This window comes from Ciconia boyciana, chromosome 7 (genome assembly GCF_034638445.1).
Source record: "Ciconia boyciana chromosome 7, ASM3463844v1, whole genome shotgun sequence".
NCBI lineage: Eukaryota > Metazoa > Chordata > Aves > Ciconiiformes > Ciconiidae > Ciconia > Ciconia boyciana.
Genome location: NC_132940.1, coordinates 40,596,709 through 40,621,099, shown reverse-complemented (window position 1 = coordinate 40,621,099; position 24,391 = coordinate 40,596,709). Strand labels below are relative to the sequence as shown.

Below are 24,391 nucleotides of genomic sequence, written 5' to 3'. Positions count from 1 at the left end.
TCCTCCTTAATTTTACTGCACCCACTTTTGAAGCACTGTTGCATACAGGAAATTAGATTAAATATAGGATCAGTCTGGACTAGCAGTTCTCTATATATAGGAGCTTTGTTAAGGAATTCATGGACAGTGCACATTTCTTTCATCTTTAATATTGTTAAGAATATTGATAGAAAGCTAACACTGTATCTCAGCATTATAGTTGCTGTGGAAGATGACTTACAAGACATATAATGGTACAGAAAGTGGACATAAGCTACACAGGGGGACAGTGCAAGCACTGAGAATATTCACTAGATAAGCTCGGTAAAGCATAAATGCAAAAGCAACCAAAAGGAAATAAAATCAGTTTTGTACAGTCCACTGAGAAACTTCAACGAATCACTAAAGGCTGCAAGCCAGCCTTTCAGACTAGGACTTTGTTCACTAGCATTTCAAAGTCAGAGACACTTTGACACTGAGTAAGTCTAGGCAGGCTGCACAAACCATCATTTAAGCTCTCATCAGTGGTGAAAGCAACCAACCTTTTTATTCGGTAGCCCTGAAAGCAGAAGTCATGGCATGGCAGCCTTCCTGTCCTCCTCTGGTAGCTCAAGTAAGCATCAGGTTTTGAGTTTGCTACATTCTTCTAGAGCTGAAACTTTTCATAAGCAATAGAGATTAATGATTTCAGGTCCACTGATCTCAGGGTTGATCCCTGGAAAACCATGCATGCACTGAGAACATTCAGTTCACTAGAAGCCTAGGTCCTAAATTTCTAATTGATGCCAGACTACATAGCTTCTCTGGCAGCTTGTTCTTTTAGTCACTCATCAGTTGAGGACATATTCTTGTCTTCATCATCAAGCATATCTTTTAGTTGTTGACGAGAAAACTCCTCAAATACCAGCTCTGCTTCACTGAAATGGAAGAAACACAGGTCTTTCAAAATGATGTTAACAATTTTTTTTATACCAGCAGACTAAAGGCAACATATAGAAGGAAGAAGAGAAGCCCGGAGCAGACTCTGGTAATGTTTCTTTTATCTTCAAAGGGATTTGGATCACATTCCCACAGGCACCATCTTCATTGGTGGTATTCTAGCTAGTATGAAAAGCAGTTGATTGAGCAAGTCAGGACACAAACTGTGGAGGTTTTCATCTGTACTGAATCATCTCCATTCCAGCTAAATATTTATCAGCTAGCTGAATAGTCTGCAGCCTGAAAGGGTCTTTGTCTAGAAATAAAATGTGAAACTTTCAACCTTATTCCTTCTGTACTAAAATAGGGGCACATGGTCAAACCTATCGAGTTCCTGAAACTTAGAGCTACGGAGCACAACTGACCACAAACACATCCCTCCATCAACTGTGAGGCAAAACATGTTCTCTTAAACTAGTTTCACATGGTCATTCATTACTGTTCAACTGCTAGCAGTAATTTGTCAAGCCACAGGAACTTACTCACTTTGGATTTAAGCTTGTACTCTGTGAACCCTGTAGATTTTTGTACAATTGTGAAGAGTTTTCAAAAAGTCAATGCACAACTGCAGCTAGAATGTGAAATATCATTAAAATAAACTTACTCATCCTTCCCTGCAGTCATCAGCATGCAGTACAGGAGGAAAAAAGACACACCAAGTAGTTAGAACAGTGGATGCTAAAACCAGCAAAAATTTATAAACTGACAAGACCAAACAGTGACAACCAGTAGGATTTGCAGGAACACAAGGAGAATTCCAGAAAGTCTCAAAATGTGCATACATGCACCTGATGAAGTAAAACTCAATCTCCCAAATGGAAAAGCACTCTAGCAGTGTTGCCCAAGACATCAGAAGGGCTGAGAAACAAAGACAGATTTTCCCATTTATGCTTGCTAGTGGTCACAGCTGTGAGAGACATCTGTGCACACACTTCCACTCAGAGATGACAGTACTTGCATGACATGATGTTAGTCTTAATTGGTCTGTCACTGTAATTTAAGTAGTCAGCTGATGAGAAGACAATGTTCTTGTTCAATAAACATGAAGGTATTAAAATCAAACGAGGTCAGAATACCGAAAGGCCTAGGTGGTCTCTCATTAGATAGTTTATGCACTGGAGGCAATACTCCCAATTTCATCCTTGCCTAAATATAATCCTCAGACCTTTGGCACTTGTGTTTCTTTAATAGGATCTTTGCTAACCACACCATAACGAATTCTGCTTGCTAGCAGGATTCCTTGGAAGCTGTTTCAGCACAGCCTAAAACAAGCAGAACAGACTGTGATGAAATGGGAGCTGGGATTTTTTTGTTCTCACAGTTACTTTAGCTTTAGCAAGTAACAGTTACTTCACTAGCTTAATTCTCATGAGTCTAAGTCAGGGAGCAAAGCACACCTAGGCCATCGTTCTACAGAAGTCGTCAGGGATGCTTCAGTGACTGGATAACTCAGTACCTGGAGAATTCCAATGCACACTGAAATCAAGGGCAACAAGTGGCGACTAGCACTGCTGGAAAAGTCAGCATTAAAAGTGCGCCAAATGGGGCCACTCTAGCCAAAATGCCTCAAAGGATGTCTCATGTAAAGACATTCATGATGGTGTCTATCCAGACTTGGAAAGGATGGTTTCCTCTACTCACAGAAGCCAAGATGAAGTCTGGAAAGTCTCAGGGCATACATGCTTGATTGAAATGGATTTAAAATGAAATATTTAGAACTTTAAAAATTTCCAACACATAGAGCATCATTCTCATTTCATTTTTCCTCCAATTTTTATTCTTTAAATAGTCTGCTCTCTTTCCCCTCTTTGAAGTACATTCATTACTATGGGAACAGTGACATACATCAATGATGTGGGTGAAGCTGAGTGATACCCACCAATGCGGTTTGAAGCCAATTTTACAAAATGGGTTAAGGGAGGAAAAATAGGTAGTGTTTCAATTGGGCATATACTTTACTGTCAGATGTTTATTGAATCAATAGATAGTGTGGCAGTAGAGTAATGCTTATCATATACCTCAGATGTAAGATTACATTCAAAGATGCACTACTTTACCTTCAGGCTGCTATGCTAACATGTAGTTTGTTAAATGGTTACATTAGCACCCTAGCAGGAGTTAGGCCCACTCCACATAGTTACCTTGCTGTCCTGCAGCTTGTTTAACATTATAACATTGGATGATTCTCAGGAAGCTGAAAATGAGTAGACTTTTTCTTTTTTTTAACTGGCATCCCAGCAATTGTTTTGAGGGTTGTGATAGGAGGGGGCTGTGTTCAAGGATCAACGAGGCTCCAAAATGTCATCATACTCTCTGCAGAGGGTTTTCTGTAAGCTTTCATTATGCAGCCACAGAAATGATTCCATATAATTAAAGTTGTGGCATATGGTAATTTTCATTATAAGCTTGCTTTTAACCTTTCTTAACTTTATTGGGGGGGAAGGTGGGGGGGAAGGGAGTAGGCTGTGTTATTTTTCAAGACATTAAAGTGCTTAAAAAATTAACTAATTTCTGAAAGTTACACTACCAATACAGGGCAGGTATAGCTTTAATATTAAAGGGACAAAGCATTTATGGGTTTCTTGAAACCAGCCCTTTCATGCAAGTTTAACAAGGGAGCAGATAAATGACCATTTGTTGAACAACAGATAAAACAAGGACCAGTGTCCAAGACATAGGGCTACAAAACATAAAACATCAGGAGAAGGGCAGGAAAACCCCAGATGGAAGAACTCATGCTGAGACCATAGCCTTGAGAAAAACCCAGCAGGAGCTTCTGGGCTATCTGCTGACTGGGAAAGGTCTTGGAAGCATGAAGAGACAAAACCCAGTTTGAATCTATCTTTAAAAGAAAGAGATCTCCATTTTTGTCAACAGGTGGAAAAGAGAGACTGCCAATGCAACAGGAGCTGCTTCGCCTAAAAATAACCACCTGTGAACCACATGGGTCCAAAAACAGTTGCAAAACCAGCACACATGAAACATGCAAATGCTGGCCTACAAGAAGTCCAAGACAGGGAAGCTATAAACAAACATGGGAAAGGAAAGGTAGAAAGCCGTTCCTTTTCTGTCTCCTCCAGGCACAGAAAAAGAGCAATCTGCAATAGCCGTGGACTCCAAAAGACCTGCTTTTTACTGAGTGATGAATGCTTCAGAGCTCACTCACAGACAAATAAAAAGGGCAAAGCAATCTGCTGTGAAATAAAGCACACAGCAGTTGATCACACTTACCCCAGTTTGGCCCTAAAAAAATTAAACAATGTTTTTGAGAACTGTATTTTCTGAGGTTCTCTACACTCAAATCAGCCCTGCATGATTAAATATACTGATGCTACACATGTTTTATTTACTTTTGCCATAAATCACCTTGGCTAGAGAAGGGAAAAGGATATTACCCCACTGCAAGGAATAAATCATAATATGTGGCATTTTTTAATCCCACTTTAGCTTTGACTCTAGAAGATGGTTGCTTTGACTTCTTTCCTTTCTCACAGCTGTGTTCTAAGATGAAATGACAGTCAAGTAAGCAGGGAGGTGCAATAGGCAAACTGGTTACTACTGACTCATCAGTAAAAACAAAAGGGAATGGAAAAAGAAGATAAGGAGTGATCTCAAAATTCCCTATGCATGCACCCATGCCTACACCCACTGCAGAGGCTGCCGAACAAGCCAGCAAAGACAAATTCTATCTTGTGGGACCTTTGAGAGTCTAAACGCTGTTTGTTGAAGCTCCATCTCTGCAATTAAGTCTTGATTCTCTTGATTCCAAATTAGATGTTATTTCACTAATGAAACACATCTTATTTCTCAGAGTTTATGAACTAAGGTGGTAGAAGAAAATTTTAAAAGCATGAACTCACAATTTGGAAGAGTGATTAGGCACAGGGCATGGAAAACTACCAGCCAATAAAGCCAGAAGAGTTTTAGTTTACCAGCTTCATATGGAAGGCTGTTTTATTCCCTGTAATGAGCTCAGACACCACATTCCAGCACAGTTTTCAAGTCAACTATACAGGCTTCAGAGGAATCTTCTGTTGTGTTACAGTATCTTTTTTTTAAGAGAAAGCATTTATTTCTCAAGTTAACCATTTGTAGGGCTTTCCCATGGGATAAGCTCCTGAAACTACCTGTATTTTTTTTCAATTTGTAAGAAACTCACAATTTCCATCTGTACAAAATACATGAACCATAGCTGTCTTTGACAGCAACTCCTAGAAGACTTTGATGTAGCAAACAATACGTGGGCTGTGCCTTTGCTAAGAGGATGTGTTGGGGGAAGCGATCTGAGAAATATTGCAGTTCTCCATTTCCTTTGTAAACTCTTCTGCCCACATCCTTTTGAGTGTACTATATAAAGGAGTGTATCAGCCATCCTTTGAAGTGATCCTAGAAGGGAGAACTGACTGACTTCCATTTTTCCTCATATTACAAATGCTTCTGCCAGAATTATCTGCCTGAAGCGTAAGTAATAAAAAGGGGTTGCAGCATTATTAACAACAAAAAATGTCATGTAAAAAAATTCACACTATTCTAAAAATGTAAAATTCTTTACAGTTGCCTAAGCCTTTGGACGATCCTTGTTTGAAGCTTTCAAGCTTTTCTCTGTGTCCATGAAAGCTCCAGATTTTGCAGCCCTGAGCTGCCCCACCATCACCTCTGCCCTGCGAGGCTTCCTCACGGACACTAGATGGCCCTCACCAGACACCGCTCCTGGGGCCACTGGTGCCAGTCACAGCCCCTCACCAAGTTCGTGGGCAGGGGGATTGCTGCAGGAGAGTCTGAGGGAAATGCTTCAGTATGTACAAGCTACCAGAAGAGACAGAAGACCCTTGCCAAAGTGGCTCTCGCACAATGAGTCACCCATCTGAGATCGTGACCAAGTACGCAGCAATGTCAGTGTTTTGCTGGCAGAGCTTCGCTGGCCTGCAGCATGAAAGGGAAACCCGCAGCATGGGCACAGCTATGCCAACAAAAGCATTTGCTTCACAGCAGCTTCTCCAAGGTGATCCAACCTTATTAGTCCTATGGACCAACCCTGAGGACCCGATTTCCACCTCACAGGCCAGCCGGAGACAGCTTTGGGCTGCATGCTGCTGTGGGGTGTCCTGTGCTGCTACTCAGTGATGTGGCTGCCTCCTGTGTGGCTACAGCAGAAAGGGGGTGAGAGTGGAGTAGGCCTCGTGGATTTGTCCTGAAGGTGCTTCCTAGACTCATTGCACTACTCTGATGGGGGTGTAACATGCACAAAAAACTTCTCCTATGAGCATGTTCTGTGTCTGTGCTGAGAGGCCCTGCTGGCACAGCTCACAGCAGGGGTTTTCCCAGTGGAAGTGAGACTTTCCTATGGTGCAGTTCTCAAGAGGAGTGAAGAAACCTACCTTTGCCCACTCCAGCACATCCATAATTAGCAAATACTGATTCCCAACCAGAGCAACTGAGTGTGGAGAATATCACCAGTCTCTCTTCTCATCACTCACATTTGATTCCTCCAACAATTTCACACAATAAGGACTGAAGTCACCCCTCTCTAATGCCGCCAGTATAGAACATGGCATCTGTCTGGGGATAACTCCTTTCATAGCCTCCTCCATCTTCTTCCAGTGGTCATGTTCTTATATATAGCAACTTTAGGTAAGTCTGGGCCCAAAGAAAAAAGAAAGAAAAAGAAAAGCAGTGCACAAGCAGCCATGGGTTTTTGTTTGAAGCCCATGCAACTTTGTCTAAGTACAGAGGTCAGGACAAGATGACTCATCATCTTGACAAGCTCCAACATCAAAAAGCTGACATAATGTTTTGTGTTCAATAGCTGCTTCAGATGCTGTACAGGAGCTCCTGATTTAGTGCAAGCACCTTGCAGTTTCTGTACATTCACTATTAGAGCCAGCCAGGGCCTGAGGAAGTGGGAGGAGAACACAGATCTCAAGACAGCCTGCAGTTTTGGCATCTGATCCCAAGCCTTGACATGCCTGGGGATGGCTAGCTCCTTACACTTCTTTAAAGTTCCCACACTTCCATTTACTGACCTGACTCTGAAGAGACATTCCTCTCAGATACCCACTGAACATGAAGGCCATATCACAGACACCGTGGCCAATGCCACATGAAGATAACAGGGACTCTAAATCATGAAGAGTTTTATCACCTCTGAACTTTGCTTAAAAGTGGTTTGCTTTTTACAGTGCTCATGTGTCTTAGGTGTTTTCTGTGGCAGATTCTTGTTTGCTATATTGGAATCCAGCTGGGAATTGTTGACAGCTTCATTCAGGACATTTCGCACAGTAGTCATGAGATTTAACTGTGTAGTGCTTCCTCAAGCCCCTGTGCTTTGAGCTGTGATTCTATTGATGAAAGACAAAAAGGGAATATGACCCATTTCCACCTTCTCCCATCTCAGCATCCCTTCTTCTCCCTGTTATTTTATGCCTTGAGGTTGAGATATATATACACACATGCATATACATATACACACGCACAGAGCAGCCCTCATACTGGAGTATTGTAGACTCTCTAAAGGCTTCCTGTAGAACAAATCACTATAAGCCTTGCAATGGTAAGATTTCACATGAGTCTGTTACTGAAGAAAGGCAAAAAACAGGCATAACTGACCTGCTAGGTTCTTCTCCTCAGGTTTGGGGTGCATGAGACGAAACGGCAGCTCTGTGCCCACTTCACTTTGGGGAGAAGAGAGAATGCATCAGATCCACAGCTCCATTCATGCCTGGTTCAGACCCCTTCCCACCTCAGGCCAGCCCAAGCCCTGAACTCCAGATTCACTCATTCTTTCATCTTTTTCTAATCATAATTTTCCCCTCAAAAAGACTTAAACTCTGATTTCTCCACAAACATCCCAGGCATATCCACTTTAATAAACTGGGTTCATTATGTGCTGAATATACTTGCATGTACACAAAATCAGAAATATTTTTGTAATTGCTTCATTTTCACAGCTGAATGCCCAGAATTCTTATTTCTATCAGCTTAAGGGATAGTTGTTTTTTTTTAGGGAGGTGGGAAAGGGAATAGGGAAGAGGGTAAAAAGACAAATTAACAACTACAACTGCATGGTCTGAAAAGGAAGATGACATTTACCTGGAGGTAAGGTCTCCCAGCATGCTACAGAAGAAAACAAGGAGAAAAAACACAAGCACATTTAATGCCTTTCCATTCTGGTGCTCTACCAAATGCTGTTTTATTGATGGAGTATTGAAATCACCTTCCTCATATACTCTTCTCTACTTGCCACAAAGCGTAACATCCAAATAAACTTGCTTTTAAAAAAGGTAATTTTCATTTTTCATGTCCTTCCCATGGAGAAAGAGTCTAGGTTTTTGAACTCTTAACCAAGTGTTGGACATGGCTCTTTTTCTGAGAGCCAAAGGACATAGGCAACTGGAGGACCACAGAAGGCAGCAGTCATTTTATCACACTTTAGGCAAATGATTGACTCATTTTTATACTAGAAAGAAGGACAGATTAATTAAATACAAATGTAAACAGTGACTATCACCAACAGAGAGTTACCCTTGTCCTCTTTTGCACTGTATGCTGGGAACTAGCTCATGTTGATAACACCAGCTTCATCCAGAAAGCTGGCTCAGTACAGAACCTGAGCTACAGTATTTATGACTTTCAGGCAGGTGTCTCTACCTTCTGCTCTGGGAGAACAAGAATGCCAACATAAAGGCTCACACAAAGTTTCACTTCAGTTCTCACAAAATAAGTTATGGCTTTGAAACAAAAAAATTGCAATGCAAACTAGAGGTTCATACTTCAGCCATAAAGTTATATGGTATCTAAGGAAGGTAATCCAACCTCTCTGGCTCAGGACAAGTTCTTTGGATAGGCCAAGACTGATTTCCAGGCAGTTTATGCTTTAGAGGGAGCCTTATGTCCTACAATATGTGCCCCTTCTCTTAGGGTGGACTGTCCTGCCCTCTCCCTACTCATCAATGAAGTACACACACTCCCCTCTCTTAACTCTATGCACATGTAGCGAAAAGTCTGTTATTCTTACCCTGGAACAGTGAGCTTCACTTTGACCTTGTAGGAAACCAGAATTCCCATCACTGTCTTGTCTATTCCATCCTTAATACTACCAGAGAAAACAGACAGCAGTGTTAGGCAATGTAGCAACAGAGCAACAATATATGGCTGGAGCAAGAACTAGGTGAACATCTATTCTCCTGAAAGTGATAGAGCAGACAAGCCTAGGGACAGCTAATACCTCTCCAGATCTGTGATCACTATTTACCCTGAATGAATATGATAGGCTAAGTCATGCAACTTACATCTACCCATCTGGACACACGTTTACAGGTACAAACTCCTGATACAAGTGTCTCCTCCATCCTCCCCTCTTCTTTATAACCCTCCACTAGCTAAGACCTTTTAAAACTCTACTCACAGGGTGCTAGAAGCCAAGTTGGTGTCCTCATCCTTTAGCTTTCCATCCAGAGCTATTTCCCGGGTCTCCCGGTTATTTGCTAGCAAAGGCAAAAGTGTCAGTGTCTTGGTCAGGCTGCTGTTTGGCTGCACCTTTTCCCTGCAAATAAGCAGCAGGTAAGAGAAGGAAAGTGATACACACTCCTATTTGTGTTATGCACCCAACCAAGAGAATTTCAGAACAGATTACAAAGCCATCCAAAAGATGTGGAATTTATCTGTCCAAATTTAGTTGTCTACAATGCAGACGTCTACATCTAAACTAGTCAGAAAAATTTGCTTTATAATCAGCAGAGAGGAACAAGAACTTGCAGAAAATTATTAATTTCACATTAAGGCAGACTTCTAAAGTAGGTCAAACTATGCTGCAGACCTCTAAATTTGGACAAAATAAATCCTAGCTTGGAAGACCAGTACTCAATGGAAAATATGTCCCTAAGCTACAGAGCAAAAAACCCCAGAAAAATATAAAATGTCTGGGTGTGTCCAACCCTCCTCACAAAGCAAAGTTCAATGCTGCACTGCCAATACAGTGCAGTGCAAGAGAGCAAGTGATTCTTGACACTGTCAATAGGCTCAAGGGTTTCATGGGCTTTCCAAGGCCAGAAGAAACCAAATGGAATGGTGTGAAAAAGACTGACCTCAAGCTACAGCATCCATGACTTCCACTCAAACAGCAGCACCTTTCAGAAAAACGTTGCATCTCTATTTAAAGATTTCAAGCAATGGGGAGCCTTCCACAGCCCCTGTTAAGTTTTTCTAGTGAATAATTACACTTCAAACAAAACCCCTCTTCTGCAACCTTCCTCTGTTCTCTGAAAAAAGATGCAGGCTACCTGCTGGCTATGAGAAAAGGAGACCAGCTGCATCCAGAGAGTACAGGTGGTGTGGGAGACACACACGAGGTGAGAGGAGAGAGCACTGTAACAGCAGGCAACTGGAAGACTATAGCTAGGAGTACGTCCCATTACTGAGGAGGAGGGTAATTAAAAGGGTGTGAAGGAGCAAGAAGGGATAAGCAGAGCATTCACTCACTGTGCTTCCTCAGCAGCTACCACCTTTGTATAGTAGTCACTGGAGTACAAAACCACATTGGCAACCTGCTCCACTGCGTGAGAAGGGAGAAAGCAGACAATCAGTTGTGCGTATGCATCAGAAACAGCATAGCTGCCTCCCTGCCCCTGAGTCTCAGGAATGGAAGACATGATGAGGACAGCAGGAAAACCCATCCATTTAGAGCCTGAAGGGACCACCAGGTCAGACAGCCTGACCTGGATAGAGACCAACAGCACACAAATGGTCAAAGAGATGACAAAAAGTCAATAACCCACCATTTCCCCTGGGAGCCCCTGCTCTTTCAGTTATAAAGATCTCCCTCTTCTTCTCTAAGAATGTCTGCTTTTATCTCTGGTCACTGGTATCTCTTGTGTATCTATAGCCAAAGCATTTTCATTCAGGAGACACAATCATCAAGCAGACTGGATACCAAACTGCAGTCAAGAGCCTGTGATACTAAATGGCTTATATTCTCCAATCAAACACAAAAAAAACATACGGTAATTCTGACTGAAACACTGATGAGGAGAGAATCTGGGGATCAACAAGGTCTTTTTAAGCCTTACAGAGGCGTGTCAGCTTAAAAATATTTGGGAATCACTAGATAGTGCATCCAAGACCAGCACTGAACTGGCTTTCTCTAATATAGAGTTCTGTAAAAACCTCAGCAACTTCATTCCCTCCTTGCCTTCCCATCTCTTTCTCATCCTTTGTGTCTCAGACTGTCTTCCACAGGCCCAAGTGCAATGGGTCTTGTGGGATGAAAACATGCAGTGCCACAAATAAAACAGGCACAGTACTGAAAATCCTCTGGAAGTCAGCCCCTGCCCTTGGCTTCCTCAGGAGGAATTACACCATCACTGGCAGAGCAGCTGTTTCTCACATTGCCAGGTGTTTCTGAAAACCCAGGCAAAACTGTATGCAACCTAGGCACATTCACATTCACAGGAGCACATTCACAGTAGGCACATTCACAGTAGCAGGAGCATCACACTGAAAGGGGAGCCCTTCCCACCAGCCTCCCAAAAGAGGTGGATTTTTCCCCTTGCCCACTGCAGGTGCCAGACCCTTTCTGTTTACTAGAGGGGACACACTGGTTTCTGAAATTAAGCCATACAAGTAACCATGAGAGTCAGGAAAAAGGCTGCAGTGTTTCACTTGATGAACAGCAAAAGAAACAGCAACAGACAGGGTGGAGGGACAAATTCCTGACTTGTCCCACGCTGCCTGCTTAAGCTGTTGCAAACACTAAATTCTGGCTCCCTTTCAGCCCTCCCACCATTCAGTCTTCTAGCCCTCAAAGAATCCCAAGCAACAGTAAAAACATACCCTGGACCTTGATCTTCTTCACAGTTTTCTCTGTGCTGTTGTTGACAGTGATAGTGACTGGAATGGGCTCGCCATGGTAGTACACCTAGAAGGAATTTGATGCTCAGAAATCCAGCCAGGAGGCTTCTCCCAAGCCCTAAACCCCTCTAGTCCCCCCAGATTAAATCTCCTCACAGTGGCCATATAAGGCAAGATGACCCTTCCTTCAGTGACTTATCTAGCCTCAAATGCATCTTGTAATGGGGTCTCAGCCTCCCCTAATAGTAGCTACTGACAGAAGTTACATTAGAGCCCTTGAGTGCTGGGCCAAGGCAGTCTCAGCTGAGACCGTCTGGGTAACACACGAAGTAGCTGCTTTGGGCAGTAAAATGCATATTGGCATGCCAATACTATGATGTCCACAGCCCTGGGGCAAACTCCTCACCTCTTTACTGAGGCAAGCTTTCAAGTGTAACGGCTTGTTGGACATGAAGAACTGCCAGGTGGTCTCCGCACAAGGTTGGGGTCCTGGCTTTTCTGGAGCATATTGCACCTTACGGATCAGCAGACGTGCAGAGTTCCTGGGAATCAGCAGAGGACAACATGGTGGTACTTCATGCTTGGCAGAGGCAGGAGTTCTGCATTCACATGTGCTTACACCCAAGAAGCCCAATGACAAGAGGGGCAAATCTGAACAATCAACCAAGGTGCATTACTGAACCACCCACCCCCTTTAAGAAGGGCAAAGCTGAAGACACACACATGTTCTGTTACCTCTTATGAATTCTCTCTTCCACATTCTCTGTTGAGAAAGCTTTCACCTCAAAGTCCACCCCACAGCTCTGCCAGAGAGAGAGAAGACAGCTGTGAAACCAGCGTCAGAAGCCAAGAACATCTGCAGATGTTTAAATATCTTTCTATACACCAGAAATTGGCAGATTCCTGCCAGCTGCAAATTCGTCTGGCCTCCTACCATTATAAGAGAGATCCCTGCCAACTGATGTGGCAGCATCCACCTGTTCCATGCTGCTTCTGATAAATGAGGCTTAGTTCCCAGCCTTTGACATCCCTACTCCTAAAAGGCTTTCTGTGAGAGCAGTGCTGCAGAGGTCACAGCATGCTACAGGTTATAAGACTAATCAGCTTGCAAGGCTCTCCAGTCCACCTTGGGTTTCTGAGCTGAATTTCTGAATGGCTTTGTAATGCCAATACCTGACTTAGGGTCAACCTTCTTACTTCCTAACGTCTAAGGTCAATATCTAATGATCAGGCCAAGCTGACCTTTGTTTTAATGGGTTTATACTACCATAGGACATCTGTGTGAGTCCCAGATAACACTCTACAGAGCAATATGGAAACTTTTGCTAGAATATCATTCCTTGGCAAAAACCACAGCTTATCCTTGTGGCACTGGCTTCTACAACCTGCATCCCACCTTGCCTGGTTGTTAGTCTAGCTCAGCTGTTCAGAGAAGTGTCCAGTGAAGTATAAAAGGAATATTTTAAATCACATCAGAAACCTTGTGTCCTGGTTTCAGCTGAGATAGAGTTAATTTTCTTTATAGTAGCTGGTATGGGGCTATGTTTTGGATTTGTGCTGAAAACAGTGTTGATAATACAGAGATGTTTTAGTTGTTGCTGCACTAGTCAAGGACTTTTCAGCTTCCCGTGCTCTGCCAGGTGCACAAGAAGCTGGGAGGGGACACAGCCAGGATAGTTGACCCAAACTGACCAAAGGGCTATTCCATACCACATGGCGTCATGCTCAGTATATAAAGCTGGGGAAGAAGAAGGAAGGGGGGACATTTGGAGTGATGGCGTTTGTCTTCCCAAGTAACCATTACGTGTGATGGAGCCCTGCTTTCCTGGAGATGGCTGAACACCTGCCTGCCCATGGGAAGGAGTGAATGAATTCCTTGCTTTGCTTTGCTTGCGTGCGCAGCTTTTGCTTTCCCTATTAAACTGTCTTTATCTCAACCCTCGAGTTTTCTTACTTTTGCTCTTCCGATTCTCTCCCCCATCTCACCAGGGGGGAGTGAGCGAGCGGCTGCGTGGTGCTTAGTTGCCGGCTGGGGCTAAACCACGACAGTCCTTTTTGGCGCCCAACGTGGGGCTCAAAGGGTTTGAGATAACGACAGGTTTGATTGGAATGTGCCAGATAGAATTTATAGCTGTTATTCCTGTTTAGCTATTAATCAGCAGGCTTCTGTGCCTGCCATAGGCTTGCTTGCCTTACTGTATGTTAGAGTCTAGGGCTCATTAGTGTCTGCTTTTTGCTTTCACTGCTTGCCGTGCTGCTGTACTGCTGATCATTTTAGGCCGCTGTGCCTGGGAACATTTTGGTAACAGCAATGGCCTTGCACCTGGGCTGGCAGATGGCCAGGACATCGCTGCTGTTTCTGTGCTGCTGTACTGGACAGGCTGGAACTCCGGTGCGAACTCGAGTCAAAGGGACTGTGACCTGTGGATGAATCCACGTGGGAGCAGGACACCCCAAAGCATCTATTCCCATGGATAAGCCCATGCCAGAGCAGGTATATCTTGAAACGTCTGTGGCCATGGTTATGTCTGTGCCACGGCAGGTATACCTCTGAAGGGATTGTGGCCCAAGGATAAGTCCATGCTGGATAAGGTGCACCTTGAAGCATCTGTGGCTGTGGATGAAGTCCATGCTGCAGCAGGTACACCTTGAAGCATCAGTGGCTGTGCATGAGGCCATGTTGGAGCGAGTTTACTTCTGAAGGTACTACATTCTGTGGATAAGTCCAAGCTGGAGCAGGGGCAAGGGGAGGACTTCATTGCAATGTTAAACCTGATGGTCTGGTCCAAAGGGACCAGGGGTGGAGATTGTAATGGAAATACCTTTAAATTGTTGTAACCCATGATTTGAGTTGCATGTTATAGGAATTACTACAGCCAGAACCACCTGAACCAATGGAGGAGAAGCCTTACAAGAAGCAGTGCAAGTGCAGCAGTGACCTGACCTGAGCTGGCTTTGGTGCCCAATAACTCCAAGAAACACACCACCTCTCCTGTCCTGAGTAACAACCATAAGAGATGAAGCCCAAAGTCATGGACTAAATGAACTCAGTGGACATTTTGTGGACATTTATGGACATTTTACAAATATTTTGTTGGGGTGGTCCATAGACTAAGGGAATGATATGTGCGTATTATATCAAAGGATGGGAAGGGTGACGGTGGTTAATGAGAATGTACTGGATTATGTGAGACCTGAGCATGACGTAAATGGTATAGAATAAGGGGTGGATACTGTCCTGGTTTCAGCTGAGATAGAGTTAATTTTCTTTATAGTAGCTGGTATGGGGCTATGTTTTGGATTTGTGCTGAAAACAGTGTTGATAATACAGAGATGTTTTAGTTGTTGCTGCACTGGGCAAGGACTTTTCAGCTTCCCGTGCTCTGCCAGGTGCACAAGAAGCTGGGAGGGGACACAGCCAGGATAGTTGACCCAAACTGACCAAAGGGCTATTCCATACCACATGGCGTCATGCTCAGTATATAAAGCTGGGGAAGAAGAAGGAAGGGGGGGACATTTGGAGTGATGGCGTTTGTCTTCCCAAGTAACCATTACGTGTGATGGAGCCCTGCTTTCCTGGAGATGGCTGAACACCTGCCTGCCCATGGGAAGGAGTGAATGAATTCCTTGCTTTGCTTTGCTTGCATGCGCGGCTTTTGCTTTCCCTATTAAACTGTCTTTATCTCAACCCTCGAGTTTTCTTACTTTTGCTCTTCCGATTCTCTCCCCCATCCCACCAGGGGGGAGTGAGCGAGCGGCTGCGTGGTGCTTAGTTGCCGGCTGGGGCTAAACCACGACACCTTGCAGAACATCTCTTATCTGGTGACTTCTGCTGCAGGGGTTTTGTTTTGTTTACACATGTGTGCAAGCCAGCCCTTCTCTGCATTTGTTTTAATTCAGAAGCAGGTCTTAACACATGCTATTTATAGTGATCTATGAGATTTTAGGCACTCGGTCTCCTTTTCTCTCACATAGCCTGGGAGCTACAATCATCTTACATGCAGCCAACCCACAAATCATGTGGTACCCTTAAGGAAACTACAAGCATTGCAGATTTAGTAGTCTTGCTGCTATTTGACTAGATTCCCCTTCTTATTCTGAGGACTTAAATTCCAAGTCTGTGACACACACTTATAGCTCTTGTCAGGTTCCTGACATTTGTGGCATAGCACAGTAAACCCCAGTATCACCTTATTCTACTCTCAAGCTAGTCAAATACATTCACATGACTTTTTCCATATGACTTTCCTCAACAATGATAAGCACAAGTGTCCCATTGGTCTCACCTTATCAACATCACGAGGTGCAGGCTGCAGACAGACTGAACAAGGCAGGTAATCTGGAAACTGGGAGGAAGAAGAAAAAAATACCCCAAAGCAATATTACAAACATTTCCAACTCTGCGATGCTCTAACATAGCGGTCACAAAAAGTACAAAGCAATCCTGAAGACAACAGGTCACTCACTGTAACGTAGTAAACCTTTGAAGTTCTGGCTAAGATAGAGGCCTTAATATACTGGGCCTTACATTTGCCTTGTATGAAGAAGTCCCTCTCTTCCAAAAATACTTTAATAGCCAAGGAATGAGGGGAAAGAAAAAAAAAAAAGAATGAAAAAAAAGTAAAACAAGTCCAGGCACATGAAGCACCTGGTTTAAAAAACAAACAGAGCCCTAGAGGCATAGCTTAGCTGGAGCATCTGGCTCCCCATCCAAGATAATCAATACAGCTCACAGCAGTGCTATTCACTGTTCACAAGGGCTTGAAGCTTGAGCAAAGAATCTCTGTGTCAGAAACACAAACTAAGGCCATGAAGATCAGCCAGCCGCCAGCCAGTGTCCATTCGCTCCTGGCCTGGGCAGGGCCAGCAATTCCAGATGCCAACTGGGAAGGCTGCAGAGTAGCTCATGAAGACTGAGTGCTAACACCTCATTAGAGACTCCAACAGTTTGAAGATCACTAGATTGTATTTGAGTGGTTAATAACATTATGACAGGTACCAACCCATTTAGCAGAATCATTCAAAGACTTATTTGTTGCTATATCAGAGCATGTGGCTTTCAAACCTGGATCTTTCTAGGGAATGCTAAGGCAGACATGTCACTGACAGTACTGGAAGCATATCCTGTCAGAATCAGAATTTGGCAATGAGCTGTTATTTGTTGACAACATCTGATACAGAGCTTTTCATCCACTTGTTGATCCATAAAATTTTTAAAGAGAAAGGATTTGGCACTTCCTCTGTGAGCACTGGGACAATGGTATAAAGTATTCCAGCCCCTCAGGAATGGGGAAGACAAGGATATATGGGGATGTTGCTAGCATAAAGCCATTGCATGTTTCCTTGCCTTTTCAAGGAAAGCACTTTTCACATGCAGTTAGGATCTTCTTGCACTTTACCACTTAGGACGGTAAGAAAAAAAAATTGGTACACTGCCTGTCACTCAAAACTGGAACTTTGCATAACATGAATTCACTATTAATCCCTGTCTTCAGTCCACCACCGGGTCTCAGCAGCCTGGTAATAACAGACAAGGAGAAGAGGGTCAGAGGCTCTTAGGAGATATTTACCGTAAAGAAAAAGGGGTAAGCGTTTTTCCCCAGCTTCTTTAGCAGAGATTCCTGCAAGTGGGAGAGAGACTCTGGCTTGTCAACAGGTGGGTACACTTGGACCCTAGAGAAGAACAGGTCCCGTCGGAAGGTGAGGCCAATCACATCAATGTCTTCCTGGCCATACCGGAAAGCACAGGTCAGGGACACATAAACTGGAAAGAAGCATATGATGGGTAAAGCATGCAGCAGGCTAACAATGCAGCCAGGATGGGATGTAAAATCCTCCTGCACTATAGAGTCAGGGAAACCCATTTCAACACTGTTGAATAACCCAGTAAGTATTCATACCATATGTAAGAACATACATTACGCTGAGTAAGAAACCCATTCGCTGGGGAATAGAGTTACATTTGTACCCTTAAAACAATAAAAAAAGATTCTGAGTATCTCACTTCAAAAGAGGACTAAATCTCTGAAACATGTGTTGCATAAAACCTCAAACCTTTTTTCCCCTTGATAATTGCAGGATCCACCAATACAACACCATCTGAAATAAAGGAAAAAATAAAAAAGATTAACAGAGGATAATCAGGGTTGAGAGAGCAGGAAGGACAGCACGTATCCTTGTGGACTTACCTACAGGTTCCACATTCCCTACGTTGTCAATGAAGTCCCGCTTTCCCAGGTAGATGGTCAGCTGTAGGGAGATGATGACATGGTTGAACTACAAAGTGTTGATGGTTGGGTGGTTGTGTGTTGGAGGGGGACATAGCAGAGAGCTATAAATCTTGTAGAGATCAGAACAATTCCCTTTAAAATGGAATATTTATTTTTTTCCAGCAAACATGCAATCCCCACCAGACTCAACAGGATTATTCATGTGCTTCAGGACATCAGAATTGAAGACCTGATGTAGACCAACTCCCAAAAGTACAAAGTAAATACTTGTGCATGGGACAAAGAACCATAGATTTAAAGATTTTTGGTGCCATCAGGTTGGAAAGACAACAAATCAGCTTTGTTTTAAACATTTACCAGCAGGAGTACAACCCAGGAGGAGTGAGAGGCAAGTTGCCTTCCTCTTGCATTATAATATATGAGAAGCTTGCCCTATAAACTCTGTTTACATCATCTCCTCAAACTTAGCACTAAATGCAGTTCGTGGTCCTTCTTCAGAAAGAAATGAAGGGGACAGGAAAGAGCTTTCTAATAAGTCTCCAGTCTGACTACAAGTAAAACTCATATAAACCCATTATTATGGTACTTACAGCTTTGTCACGGGTGCTTTTTTTGAAGATAACTTGTTTTTGAGGAGAACTAGCATTCTTCCCACTCATCCCCATCTTTTGAGACTCAGGGCAGCTCATGGTCAAAGATGGGTATGTGACTGTGGGTGAATGAAGCTTTTCTGCCCCAAAAGGTCCTGGGAAAGATGTCAGAAAAAAATAGGTGGATGAGATAAAAGTGGAATTATACTTGGCAGGTAAAGCAGTCTACTCCCATGTATAGTTTACCAAAGACTATTTCAATAGATACTCGGGCACAGCACAGAAGGTGGGTTTCTTTTCATTTTAGCAGTTCCTCATTAAAAAAACTAACAAACAAACAAACAAACAACATAACATCTATTTAAAAACAGCTTTTCAGAAACACTACAAAAGACCAAGAATTCTTTTTAATTCATATTAAAAAATTAGTAGACTAATAGAAAAATCTGGAGGGGAAGGGATAGCTTGGCCTTTGCAGAGAGGTTTGTAGAGTAATTTTGTGAAGAAATCCATAAGAGTACAGATAAAGGTAATCTGATCAACACAAGGTACTTCAATTTTCAAAGGGTACCTGAAGATTTGTCATCGGAGGATCTAAATTGTCATGAGATAAGCAGGAAGGTCATTTCACTCATTAATAATGGGAAAAAATATAGGAAATAAAGAATATCAATAGATACGGGTTTTGGCTACTTTCAGGGTTGGGATTGTTTTGGGGGATTTTGTTTGTTTTTGTTTTGGGTTTTTTTACCATTGCAAGTGTACAACAGCACAGTGTCATCTGTCCTGGGACATTTGGTATTGAGCATATCCTTGAATGAATAGAAAGAAGCCTAGATAAGGAGTGAATAGCCTGCCCACAGACACAAAGCTATTCTGGATTCCCCAAAATAAAGCTGTCTTTGTTAAGCTGGAGGAGTGCTTCATGATGAAGACTGGATAGGTGATGAAATACCGTACATTCTATAACGGTAAGTGAAAAGTATTGCACTCAGAAAATACAACTATAGTCTGACATGCACAGTTATACTTGGTATCGCTTAGGAAGAACATCTTGACATAAGCAGAGAAGTTATTAGGAAATAAATCAAGTACACAACAGAGAATGCCATTTATAACATTTCAGAACCCCTTACATATCTGCGTCTTGGATACAGCATGCTCAGTCTAAAACCTAGAAAGGTGGTATGTATTAGTAAGGAGTCAGACCAAACCCAAAAATGAGGACTCATCTGTTCTACTGTATTTTCCTAAATCAGAACCAAATGCAATCCATTACTTGCAGGGTATCATTGAACTCAAAACAGAACGAACCTTAAGAATATACAGTCCAGCTACCTGCCCAGAAAGGTAACAAGTATAACCAGGGGCAGGGAACAGCTTGTACCCAAGGAAAAAACAGATGGAATAAGATTCCTCGGGGGGGGGGGGGGGAAGGACCAAAAAGACACAAGAGATATCTAGAGAGCGATGTCCAGAAAACCTGAGTTATACAAAGCAGAGAGAGATTAGTTTTTCACTTTGTCATAAGTCATAAAATAGGAGCATCCAGTTAAGTGATCAGACAGCAAATTCAAAATAAAGTGAAGCACTTCCCCACATAACACAAGATTCAAGAGTACAGCGTGTTGCTGCAGAAGGCTCTGGAGATCACCAATATTAATTGATTCGCAGGATTAGATGCGTTGTCAGGGAAAAGGCCTTTGGCAGATGTTGGACAGGATGATCCAGGTGCAACCTTAACCCTTTAAGACTCTGAAGCTGAGGAGCAGCATCAGGAAAGGACGATGCTACAGTGCCCTATTCTTACACTTCTCCCTGTTGGACCTGTGCGAATGAGTGCTACTCAAATACTGTATTAGACAGACCGTTGGTCTGACAGTGTATGACTGTCCTTGCAGTTTGCTTCAATTCTATTTTTCTGCTTGCTTTCCCATTTTAAAACTGTTTCAAGCGTAGAAAGAGTTTCTAGGGCCTATTTGCACACAACAAACTGTAGAAAAAGGAAATACTTCCCTTCTTAGAAAGCTGGAAAAAATGTAAAGTAGAGATTAGAGGCAGACTTTACACGTTTAAGAATTTCTATTTTTATGAAGTATAGGTAGGTTTTCCATGTCCAGACTAGCATTTGTTGCTGAACAGACACCCTACTCATGCTGTAGACCCAAATAAACAAACCAGCAAATACCATTAAATACCTTGCTGTGTTCCAAATGCCACAGGAGCTGCCACAGGACAAAGACATGAACTCCTAAACTACTGAAGAAAGATGAATTTTCTGCGCAGCCATGTCCTACGCTTCTTCGCATCTACCAGACGGAATCACTAACCCCCTAGCAAACAAGGAAGACAATTTGTAGGGGATTTGAAAGCACGTCTCTAGTTGCGTCCATCCAGGATTTCAAGAATTAATCCCTCTCCAAGAGCAAATATTGTACCTGGGCTAAGATTCAAGTGGGAAGTGGTTAAGTCAGCAACCTAAAGCATTACCTAAGGAAGCTCAGATTGTCAATGAAGAGGTCTACAATGTCATACTCACATGCTTTGTAAAGACAACAGACTTACATAGAACAGGATGGTTACTGAAAGCAGCTTTATTCTAAAGCTCTTTCTCTATCTTCTCCTTCCTAGGGTTGCAAGCCATCCAGCCTGATAAGAAGCTGAACAGACTAGAGCCATTTATGAAAACAAGAGTTTATAAAACACCGAGTCTCTATAAATAGATGCCATTATGAAGGACTACCAAACACCGAGAACAACGTATTATTCCCATAATCACAAAGCAGTTTATCTATTATTGCTCCACCAACATCCCATTGGCATGCTGATGCATAACAGTATGTTGCTAGCTAGTACACCTCCCCTCCATAATTTACTTATAGAGTGAGGCACAACATCCAAGATGTAAGACACATGAACAGAGATTTCAATCAATTTAGCTTTTCTGTTCATGAATGTCCCAAGAATAGCTTCCCCCCCCCCCCATGAATTTGGTCTTGATATTATACACAACAATATGTGTAATTTTTGGCTTGCAAGCTGCATAAACAGCTGTAGCTTTCCTCTGGGCTGCATCTGTTAGTTTGATTAGAAATATCACATGATATCCTCTCCACTTTCCAGCCTGAACAGCACCCTCCATCTCAGGCAATCTTGCAGTCACAAATCAAGCTTGTTTTTTGCAAACAATCACCAACATTTGCCTGAATATAGCAGCCTGGGTACACAAATTATTCCAAAAAATGAACACAGAACCAGTGTTCCTCAGCTCTTTCAGTGTTCTCCAAATTCCAGCAACATTTTATTAACTGGAGGTGGATTATTTGGAGAGCTTAATCACTACTCTGTTTAATCAACTCTGGCAAACACAAACCAGCCAGCCCTAGAACATGGAAATTCACACATGCCTGTGTTGCTGAAGGAAAGCCAGATCCGGGTTGTAAGAAGTAGGAAAGAGACCCCAGAAATGAACCCACAAAATCAACCTGTTCTACTCAGTCACACAGTGCAAAAGCAAAAAAGGAGAAAGCTGGTTTTGTTAAGAGTTTGTGCCGCTGACACTGGAGGATTATTAGGAGGATAATTAATTATTATTATTCAGGAGAGGAATGAGCATTCCCATTATACCTGCTACTCCTCTGAGGGCCTGGGAGGTGTGGGTACTTGTGCCATTGCAAACATCTTCAGGGGAGCTTGGAAGCAGCTTCTCCATAACACATTTCCTAATGCACCCTTATGTCCGGAGAAAGATGCCCATCCCAGCCCCCAAAACCACTTGAAGGGCAGCTCCACCTTTAGCAGAGAAACAGCATGACAGCTACCTCTGCACATCAGGTACCTTCATTTTCTCTTCTTCCCTCTGCAGGTTGAAGCAGAAAAGGGGGCAATAGAAGTAAATACATAAACTATAGCAAAAAAAGCTAAGATTGGTCACTAGAATTTCCTACATACCATGGTCCTAAGGAATTTTAATCTAAAATGCTGAAGGTCTTAGCCAGCTAGCCATTATCCTCGAGCATTATTAACCTACTTCGTAGCAGCATCAACAGGCAAAACAAAGCCTTTTGTGTAAGATCTGTGTCCATGCTGTAGAAAAACACAAGTATAGCAGCCTAAATTATACGCACCCTAAACCCTTTCTGATCCTCCCCAGCAGAGCCTGCAGAGTTTTTATTACGTTAATCTCCCAATAATCCTTCATCATGCTGACTTGTCATTTAGTGATCTGCTTTTCTGCAGTAACCAAGGTCACCTGGACTCTAGGTAGGTGCCTTTTCAAGAAGGACCTTCTGTCACAGCAACAGGCAGAAGAAAAAAGTATCTTGCCTTTAGAAATGCTTCAGAATGCCAAGGTGAATATTTTCATTTTTGCTACAGTTCTCACTTCCAAGAGCTGGACAGGTTTCTTTTCTTACGAAAACGGGAGGGTGGTCACTGACAGCTCTCAGTTATGTATGAAATTTGTACATTAAACAGCTGAAGGCTTTGCTTCATTACTCTGAAGTAGAAACCAGAGTATTATCTTCAACAGGGGTTTTCAGGTTTTTAAAGAAACATGCAACTCCTATTACTGGCTTAAAAACTTAACACAGTAGCAGTCAAAGTATCACAGCAGAAAAAGCCTTCTATTTTCAGCAGTGTCTGAAATACAGATACTGATTTCCTCAATTCAGTAATTTATCCAAAACATCCAAGAATACATCAGCCTTTTAAGGACAGAGGCACTTGTTCAACGTGGTAAGACATCCTTCGGTCTCAAGGCAGTATTCCTCAGACAGGGCAAGACCAGGTTGTATCTGCGGGATATCCAGCTTCAAGCTAAGAGCATTATCCTCCTTCCCCCTCTACACCAAGTCCCACAATGTGGCTGATCAGAAATCCACAATTCATCAGGAAAACAGAGCACAGAAAACACACATTTCAGGTTCCCCTCTTCGCTCATTCAGAACAAGATCTCACACACACAGACACACAAATAAATGAACCAGAGCATTGTGGGGTTTTAAAAGCAGAACACAGGTTTATTTACAATCAAGTTCTTCTGGGCAGCTGAATAAATAAAAACTTTGCCCCATATACTCTAATTCCCCTCTGCAGAAAGTGTCTCAACAAAAGGCTAGGTTAGAGAGATGCCTGTTGTAGCAGCTGCCCCCTAATCTAGCCTCTCCAAAGAACACACTTCCTTAGGAAAACACTGTCAGGAAAGAAGGAAATAAAGTGCAAATAAAAAGGCAATAAAACGCTGGTGTCTTGTCTTGAGGCCCAGACAATGTGGAAAGGTTTGGCTGGATAAAGTTGCCAGGTATCTCACACCCAGCCACATCGTGGTTTTGGATGCTTAAACAGGGGCAGAGCCAAGACACTGCTCCGTAGCACAGAGAAGGCTCCAGCGCAAACAGGAATATTGCACGTGTGCTCAAGAAGGGGGCAAGTGGCCTGGAATTGCCAGCACCAAAACAATGGATTTGGGATTTAACCCCACTGCTCCTCTGCGTTCTACTGACAGCCGCCAGGACAGGACAGATGAAGAGAAAAAGGGACTGAACATCTATATTCTGGTACTGAAGTCACAGTATGACTACATTCCTCATCACAGCAGCACAACAGAAGTTGAACTTCTCTCTCCTCACACCCAGTAACCAAACTGCCTGTGGAATAAAAAGATTAAAAGTCTCCTATTTTGTGATACCCAAGCTGTTGAAGGGCATTTTAACAGAAGGGTGCAGAAGTCCTGAAGAATGGACCATTGCCTTAACAACAGGTGAAACT

General features: G+C 42.8%; 1 protein-coding gene across 3 annotated transcripts; it reads right to left on the bottom strand.

Moving 5' to 3' along the window:
* Positions 1–212: 212 nt before the first annotated feature.
* Positions 213–18,771, bottom strand: SAG (S-antigen visual arrestin). 3 transcript variants are annotated; one of them, XM_072866463.1, is made up of 14 exons: positions 18,623–18,771; positions 17,991–18,051; positions 17,857–17,901; positions 17,373–17,566; positions 16,089–16,148; positions 12,538–12,605; positions 12,209–12,344; positions 11,785–11,869; positions 10,435–10,507; positions 9,362–9,499; positions 8,972–9,049; positions 8,047–8,070; positions 7,560–7,628; positions 213–896 (listed from the first exon to the last, which is right to left on the bottom strand). In XM_072866463.1, exons 1-14 carry the CDS (start codon positions 18,719–18,721, stop codon positions 803–805), a joined length of 1,224 nt encoding a protein of 407 aa, XP_072722564.1. In that variant the 5' UTR covers positions 18,722–18,771; the 3' UTR covers positions 213–802. The 3 variants fall into 3 exon arrangements, with proteins under 3 accessions (XP_072722564.1, XP_072722563.1, XP_072722561.1); XM_072866462.1 differs by having other exon boundaries at positions 7,564–7,628; XM_072866460.1 differs by lacking the exon at positions 213–896 and adding an exon at positions 7,166–7,295 and having other exon boundaries at positions 7,564–7,628.
* Positions 18,772–24,391: the final 5,620 nt, after the last annotated feature.

Bases quoted from the DNA above. Each gene is read 5' to 3' on its own strand.
- SAG (XM_072866463.1), bottom strand. From the start codon at position 18,721: ATGAGCTGCCCTGAGTCTCAAAAGATGGGGATGAGTGGGAAGAATGCT. The intron at 17,567-17,856 runs GTTTGAGGTTTT...GCTTCTTTCCAG, and splicing joins AATTATCAAGGGGAAAAAAG to TTTATGTGTCCCTGACCTGT. The intron at 16,149-17,372 runs GTAAATATCTCC...TCTTCCTCCCAG, and splicing joins CTTACCCCTTTTTCTTTACG to TTTCCAGATTACCTGCCTTG.